General features: G+C 33.0%; 1 protein-coding gene across 2 annotated transcripts; it reads right to left on the bottom strand.

Annotated features, from left to right (window-relative positions):
- LOC128218865 (D-beta-hydroxybutyrate dehydrogenase-like) lies at positions 1–8382 on the bottom strand. Of its 2 annotated transcripts, none has more exons than XM_052926605.1 (9): positions 8281–8382; positions 6447–6604; positions 5589–5716; positions 4373–4495; positions 3106–3209; positions 2687–2759; positions 2230–2291; positions 763–816; positions 1–431 (listed from the first exon to the last, which is right to left on the bottom strand). In XM_052926605.1, exons 2-9 carry the CDS (start codon positions 6602–6604, stop codon positions 339–341), a joined length of 795 nt encoding a protein of 264 aa, XP_052782565.1. In that variant the 5' UTR covers positions 8281–8382; the 3' UTR covers positions 1–338. The 2 variants fall into 2 exon arrangements, with proteins under 2 accessions (XP_052782565.1, XP_052782564.1); XM_052926604.1 differs by lacking the exon at positions 8281–8382 and adding an exon at positions 6780–6840.
- Between the last annotated feature and the right edge of the window lie 425 nt (positions 8383–8807).

Raw genomic sequence — 8807 nt, 5'->3', positions numbered from 1 at the left:
TTGATGACGGTTTCCATTTTTTTTTTATAAAAAAAAATAATTACAAAGACAAATTAAAATATCCCAAAGGACTAGAAAACAAATTATATCTTTGTTAACCAATTCATTTACCTCAAGTTGTATACTTTAATGGATGGAAAAACACCCTCGGAAAATACCATGCACCAGTCCGTTAATGTACCATTCGTATCCACATACAATAACATGATAATAAATACAGACATATGGTTTAAATATCATACTGTTTATTTATCAATATATTTTACTACACGGGAATATGGTCAATATTATATCTGTTGTAACGGGTGTGTTCTATCTAGTTGTGTATCCGGCGTTTTTTATCTAGCTGTGTATCCGCCGTCAATACTATGAGCTGATCCCGTTATACTTGCGGCCTCTTCGCTGCACAAGAACCCTACCAGAGCAGCGACCTATAATAATAATAATAATAATAATAATAATAATAATAATAATAATAATAATAATAAAAATAATAATAATAATACTTTACTACTACTACTACTACTACTACTACTACTACTACTACTACTACTACTACTACTACTACTACTAATCATAATAATAATAATTTGGAATGATCGTAGATGGACGATTACGATCGTACAATGCCTACTTTTATATACGTTCTCCGACAGAAGGCTGTCATGTTTTGTGCCGGACTTTGTAACTTGTAATTTCGTAATTTTTTTATAATTAGCTTGTAATTAATATATTAAAACTGTACAATAAGAAGGCGCTGACCTGCTCAACAGACACTGGCTTCTTGGTAGGATTGCTTCCAGCAAACCATTGGTCCTAGAAGATAATTAGTAATAAACAAAAGCAATACACACATGCCATTTTAAAATAAATATCATTTGACGAAACTCTGTTATGTAGAGACGTCGTATTGCACAAATCATGAACAGGATAAACGGTGTATCTTTCAGTCTTATTTAATTCATTTCGTAGTCTTGTAGACTGTGAAAATTCTCATTATTATGAATAAACATGGACTATTCGTTTAGGCGTAGTAATACATCAACACAGTTTGCTCTGTTTTTTGGTCCTCGAAATTAACGTAATACTACCAACAGTGTAAAGTATATAGGCGTTATTTGTTGATTTCAGTGTAAGAGAGTATTTTATTTCCCGTAGAAAGGATTGGTCTATGTTCACGAGTGAAAAGAAACGACCGTTCATCGAAATCATCAAATGTTCTATTTCTTGTATCTTTTTCATTTATGCCCAAATTAATATATAACTCACAACCGGAGCATCTGGAGAAATTATTTAAATCATTTTATAACCACAAGTTAAAATAGTTCTCCAGCAATCTAATGGTTTTATCATTGCGTGCTGTTTCATTTAAGACATTGTTTTTATCAGTATTGAAGAGTTAGTCTTTACTTATTATTTTGACAATCTCGAAACAATATAGTTAAACTGCGCATGGATACAAGTGGTAGCCATGTGACAATATCTATATTTATTAGTGGGGTTGCTAAAAGGTCAACAGAACAAAACATTTCTCGATTAAATCATTTTCAGGATTTATCACTTTCAGAACAATATCATGGTGCAGTTGAAACTCGTTTGCCTGCTGGGATCACACAAGGCGGATACATATTACAAGATTACAATATAATTATATACGTTTCGTTGTAAACATTTGACGTGTTTCAGATAATGGATGAGTTATTTTTGTGTATTTATTGTTTCTTGTGTGTCTGTTGCCGGTATTTCAAAGTCCGACAGTTAGAAAATATAATACATGTGTAATGTTTCACCGAATTCATATTGAAGCTTTTCTTTTTGCGTTTCTAATAATACTGTACAATGCCCAAACGAGAGAAAGTTTTCGTGCAATTAGCTTTTTTATAACTTTTGAAATATAGGATTGCTATTTCCCTTATAAACGGTAAGTATTGTTTAGTTCCTTTTTATAATTAATACAAAAATAGATCTGTTTGAATATCAAATTACATTTTTGAACATTTATTTCCCGTTTGATTTGCTGTTAATCGAAGGGAAGTAATGACAATTGAATTAACAGTAATTCATAAATTTGTTATCTTATTTCATGATAAAATGCGATATTTCACAAAGCATGAACGAAATAGTATTACATAGTCCGACTTCTTTCAAAGTAAACAATAAGCCAATCTGTTTTGAGAAACAGATACAGACATTTTAGTGATGTAAATGATAATAGTCCGACAATCTTACCCTTGCTATCTCATAAGAGATTTGCTTTTCAGAGGCCATCTTCCCGATCTGAATTTTCAGCACTGTGAACAAAATGCTGATAATTATTTATTTTACAAACAATGCACATTTTCCTTTGGGCTTATTAGTACTGCGTTTTAATCCTGGATGTTATATTCGAATCATGTGGATTTTTGCAAAATCAGATTTGAATTAAACTCCATGATACATTACTGGTTTTAATTAAGGAATGAATTGCGGGATTGATGTCATTATCGGTGTATGAACGCAATTGGGCTGGTCAAAGTGTGTGGAGTCCGAAGGACTCCACGCGTACTTTGACCAGCCCAATTGCGTTCATATCCCCGATTATGCGTAATGTACATGTTTTGCAAGAAGCAAAGTCTTCACATGGAAGCATATTACTGATGCTATAAACATGCTTTTAAAACAAAGAATAGCTGAAACAATTACGTACGATCTGTCTCGACGAATCCAGGACAGATGGCGTTACACGTTACCCCGTATTCCGCTCCTTCTAGCGCTGCGCCCTGTGTTTTTTTATTGATATAAGCTATTAATATATTCTTTTATGAAGCATACAGTAGGCGACTACTAATATCATGTCTGGAGTTTTCTGAATAATATTCTGTCAATAAAAGAAATTTGCAAATAAACATAAGAATATTCGGTGTGTTCAGAAACGGGTAAGCTCGTGGAGCTAAAATTAGTCGAGCATATCAAATAAATAGCTAATTAAGAGTGAAGCAAATTTATTACACAGAATACTAGAGAGGAATTTAGCAGATGTACTGATGAGGCACACGTTTGTGTTACAAATACGACCTAAACTAAGTATGTTTTATGTAGTACAATAGCTAGGGTGTATGTACGTACCTTGGCTAGGGCAATGAGGCCCGACTTGGCACAGCCGTAGGGTACTTTACCAGGAGTACTAATGAGGCCCATCTGGGAGGACGTGTTCACAATACGACCCCAACCTGCAAAGCAATAACAGGTTGGCAAATAAATTAGTGATTTCCTAATGAATTTCCCCTGACCGTGCCAAGGCGGTAAATCGGAAATTCACAATTGACAATATAATGATGGGATGTTTTATGTTAATTATCTCCCTCCAGCATGGATTTGGGGCATCTAATCTATTTGGAATTAAATATAAAATAAAATGCATTTTGATTTTTTTTTTTTGGATATTCTATTTTGGAAAACATACTAACTTCATGCCACCAAAACAAAAATCTCAAAAGAAACTTTAATAAGAAAAGGCAGAACATATATTCATCATTATTCATTGAAATATGCATACAGCGCACGTGTGACCACGCTGACCAGTCGAAATTCGGCCAGTAAAAGCTGAACTGTAATCTAGGATAATAAACTTGAAAAACAAAACGTGCAAAATGTCATTTATCACAGCAAGCTGATCTAGACTATTTCGTTGTTGATACGTCAACACTTTCTAGCAAAAATAACATTAATTTTCAAGCCTTCGGTGGTCAGTATATGCATTCACCGCTAGTCAAAGTAACATTCTGTTTAGTGCTCAAACACCACCTTGGGCTGTCAGTGTCACCAAAGACATCATAAAAATAAAGTCTAGTGTTTCTCGCCTTAAAACGGTCAAAACATTATTTCTTCTACGAGCATAGAATTGAATGACTTGGACAGCAAGTGAATTTAATAGACAAACTAGTAGCTAATTTAGAAATTACCATCATCAGTTCTGCCAAGTTTGAAAAAAGCATTTACAAGGTTTTTGTAAATCATTACATGACACTCTATAATCTTTAGAAAGGCCAAAGAACACCAAAACAACCAATGACTGGATGCTGAGTTTTGTAGCCTGATCTTCTACGACATCCCGAAAATGACACCGCAACAACAAAAGAAGCGGAGGGCAAGGTCACCCATAGACCGAAACCTGTCCCAGCCACTTATGGAAAGGGTGCGAAACAGTTAAAGACGTACTAATCCAAAACGTCCTTGGTCTTTGACATGTGACAAACATATGCAAGATTGTCCATGGCGGAGAGGGACAGAATACCAACACACAAAAACACCCAAGAAATATTTGCATAAGTGGACAAATTCCCCATATACGAATTACTATGATATGTGTTTGCTATATATATTTCATAGATACCTTTTTTCTTCATGAGCGGTAATGCCCATTTCGTGAGCATGAAGGCGGATGTAAGGTGCACGGCTATCATGCGATGCCACAACTCCATGGAACAGTCCTCTAGTAGACAGACCTCGTTAAAACCTTATATAAACGACAGTTTTCAAATGAGTGTATGTCAAAGAACTGAAAATACGATTGAAACTACTGGAACAAGCCAGGTAACTCGTTTGATACGTTTTTCAAATCTTAAAATAGATATTGCTCAAATATATTAAAATCCCCGATATACAATCTAGGAAATTCGACGCAAACAATGTTATGTACGTTTAACGAATAATAAAAATAAATTATGCAAACATGAACGACACAGAAAACATATTCATGCTAAAATGTATGAAAATAATAGTACGATTTTGCTACTTAAAGGGACCGTCTCACGTATGATAAAATAGTGAAAAAAAAGAGAAAATTGTCGAAAACTGATATAAACTTGGCATCGATGTGTACAATGCATTGAAACTTACTAACTGAAGTACCACATAGTTTGCAATTTATTTAAGTTTAGCAGTTATTTCGTATTTTTCCATTAAAACAGATTACTGGGTATGTCTACCAGGTAGAATTCATTCCTTATGCGTGATTGGCTAGTCGGTGTTATCACATGATATTACCGAGGTAGGTGTATAGCTTAATTATGTCACCCGATTAGAACAAGCCTTTCTAGCGCAGTGAGTAAGACGCTGGACCACAATTTTGGCGACGCGGGTTCGAACCCGGTCTCCGAAACAATTTATTTTTACATTTTGGTACTTTTTTTTACAATTATGATATCAAAGCGTAACACATTCTATTTGATAATTGTCCTGAGATTGGTTACAGAAAAAACTTTTTTTGGTGCCAATCTGTGACACAGTCCCTTTAAGCTATAAGGTTTAACCCATTAGTCGTTTAGAAACTACGAGTATTTAATTATACAATATATGTCGTACTTAATTTATGTTTAGTTCTTAGATATTAATCTATGAGCATACACGAGCCATCTACAGAACTATTTTGTTTAAAATATTTAAATTTGCCCTCTAAAAGCACTCAATTTCCGCAATATATATGCAATGTTGCCAGATCAAAACTAGAGGCAGAAAAGATGTTTGTCAATGTACATAGCAACAGTTTTGATTTAAGCAATGCATGGCTAGTCCCTGTATTGTGTATATATGCTTGTATTGTTTTTTACCTGCATTGTTAATGAGGATATCGATGCCCTCCGGGTAGAGCTTGAGAACTTCCATGCACATGGCGTCTATTTCATCTTCCTTCAAGAAATTGGCACCCGCAAACGAGATCTTGCAATCGTTATGTTGGCTAATAATGGTAATGTTTATATATATTTCGGTTGTACATATATATTGTAGAGGGAAAAATAGTTCAATTTGAATATCAAAAGCTTTGACTAATTAGTTTTCCTGATATTTGTCCATTTCTACATAAAGTAGTTTTTTATACACAATTACTATAAATGGACCTGTAAAACGTGTCTTAGCAATAAGTTGTTCGTTTCTGTTGATAACAACAAACTTTAAAAAACAACAACATTTATTTACTAACAGTTTTACAAAAATAATATTTCAAATAAAAAATATGAAAATGTAAATACTTGGATAAAGAATAATGCCCAAAATATTACAAAATATCATTTCTGATCCTGTTTTTTTAATGTCCACATACTTCAAATTTCATAACTATTCCCACTAAAGGTTGAAATGTAGTCCTCACAAAAAATTACTTTATTATCAAACGTATATACATAGAACAAAAAGAAAATTCTAGAAATATTATGGGAAAATGGATGATATTAATCAATGTAGTTCACTTTACAATAAAACTAAATAATTGAGCAATGAAACGTTGAATATTAAGCTTTAATATTGATTTGACAATTAAAAAAAACACACACAATGAAACGTTGAATATTAAGCTTTAATATTGATTTGACAATTAAAAAAAACACACACCTAAAACAAATATCATTAAATCGACTATTTGTAGTATTGTAAGAAAAGCCTTTTCCAAAAAATATAAGAATGAAATAGACCTTCTTAGTTCCGCAAGAGCATCATCGATGATGTTTTGGGGTGCAAATCCATGAACTATGATGTCACATCCAGCCGAAGCAAGACGATGGGCGATTCCGAGGCCGATTCCGCTCGTAGATCCTGTTACCAAGGCGACGCGTTTTGTTTTTTCAGCCATCTTTAGAAATAAGTTACGGCATATATTTTTACATTCAACACTGGACAAACTGATATAACTTAGTTTAAAAAAGGCAAATACGAAGTGAGTCACTATCCAAAAGAAGTTTGTTATTATTTGACCAGTTTTGTTTAAATAAATACGTAAATGATTCTAAAGCAAAGAGTATTCTTACCTTTAAACGATAAATTTGTACTCCCCTTTACACTCAGTGTAAGTTACTGTCGTTTTGTTATCACAAACATTGATAAACATTTAAATCAAGTTTAAATAAAATATGTATAATCACAGTCACATATAGAAGTCGCTGATTGCATTGGTGTAATTCAATTTTATCTTTCACTAGGTGTTCATATATAAGTCATAAAGTAAGTAAGTATATTTTATTTCATTGGCATGTGTTATACACATCGGTACATGAAAGACAAAAGGAGAACACCCGGCCCCGTCGGTCTATATGTTATATTAAGTAAGACATAAGTGTACAATAGTGATCACTATCGTTATACGCAATACAGTTGATACGTTAATATGGCATTGTCATACTTTAAGCATATTAGCTACAACATGTGTATTGATGGGGAATAAACGTACCATTTTTTTCTATGTAAATGCTATTCTAAGATATATTGTCGAAGTAACTCATGGCATGGCAATAGTGAGGAATAGAAAAAAATCAAATATAAAACAGAAATATGCGAGGGGCACAGTATCAACTGTAACTGAATCTGGTTCTTCGTTAATATTTGAGGTAATGACTTTATATCTCGCGTTGTTACAAATTCTCTATTATGCATACACCATATAAAATGTCAAAATTTACGGTTTTTTGGTTATTATTTTAAATTTATGACCACGAAAACTGCAACATTTTTGTAACGTTAGTTTTTACAGGTAGTTAAGCTAAATAATATTTCTTTATAGGAATAGACTAATGCTATTGTCTACAATGGATGTTTTGGTTTGATATGTATTTTTTAATATTTAGGGTATTTTGTAAAATGTTCCAGTTAAAATCAAACACATTTTGTAGGCTTTAAAACCCGTATTATATAAACAATCCTTCGCACTCCTAAGCAAGATATTCATTCTTTGCGCTCCTAATTTTAATACTCATGTATAGAATATATGTTTTAATAACCAAACACAATGAAATCCTTAAGCACCGCTTTTCATTTTTTAAAAGCATTGGTTATTAAGCAAAGATTGCTTAAGATACTGAATGTACGCCGTGTCAATCGATGTTTCAGAACTGGTGATCAAGCTTATTTGATACTCACAAGCTTAGCACAGTGAAGTAACATTGCTAATAAATTTATACTTTACTTGTAGAGATATGTACTGATTTTGAATATTTAGAGTTAAAATTTCATTTCCAGGTCACCACGTCTTTGTTATGTTTTGATATGTTGTTATTCTTGTCGGAAAATAGCTCTTTGAGCTAATGTTTCTTGTTATCACATACCCGACTTTAAATAAAGATTCTTGTATCCGGAGATGAAACCAAAAACGTCAGAATACAGGCTGAACGTAAACTTCTTATTACAGATCATTTCGAAAATAAGATAGTCAAAAAGGAAGAATATATACTAATATTAGCACATCAGCTTTAACAAAGAGTAAAATGTTATTTTATATAAGTTCTTAATACATTCTGAAATAATAAGGATTCTTACTTTTTATGCGAACAATTTCGAAATTCCCTTTTCACGTTATGAAAGTTAATGTCGTTTTGTTTTGAAAGTTAATGTCGTTTTGTTTTGATATCACATAATCTGAATCAAGTGTTAATAAATTTATGTATACACACATTCCCATCACAGTTTTAGAGTTTATATCACACCGACCCAACTCCGACAAGACATGGAGTGATGAGTTAAGTGAGAGTGTAGTGGCATCCAGTGGTTCTATGAAACTACATAAAGTTACGATTAAATGTCTCCGGCTACTATTCCATTGATTGGTATATTTAAAGTGTTTCGTGTGAGTAAAATACATGTGTAGTTGATATGTGTGTTACCCTTCGATTTACAGTCAGTTGATTTATCACTTGACCACGATTCCGCCACATGACCAAGTATTACGCATACCCGCCGGATTCAACGCCACATAGTTGAATTATTAATCAATCACTCTCAGCGCAGCATTAATCCAGTATTAACCTATCACTAACTTCGTTGTAACTAACATTTTCATTACATGA

The sequence above is a fragment of the Mya arenaria genome, chromosome 15 (assembly GCF_026914265.1).
Source record: "Mya arenaria isolate MELC-2E11 chromosome 15, ASM2691426v1".
NCBI classification, from domain to species: Eukaryota; Metazoa; Mollusca; class Bivalvia; order Myida; family Myidae; genus Mya; species Mya arenaria.
This window is presented reverse-complemented; position numbering and strand designations above follow the sequence as displayed.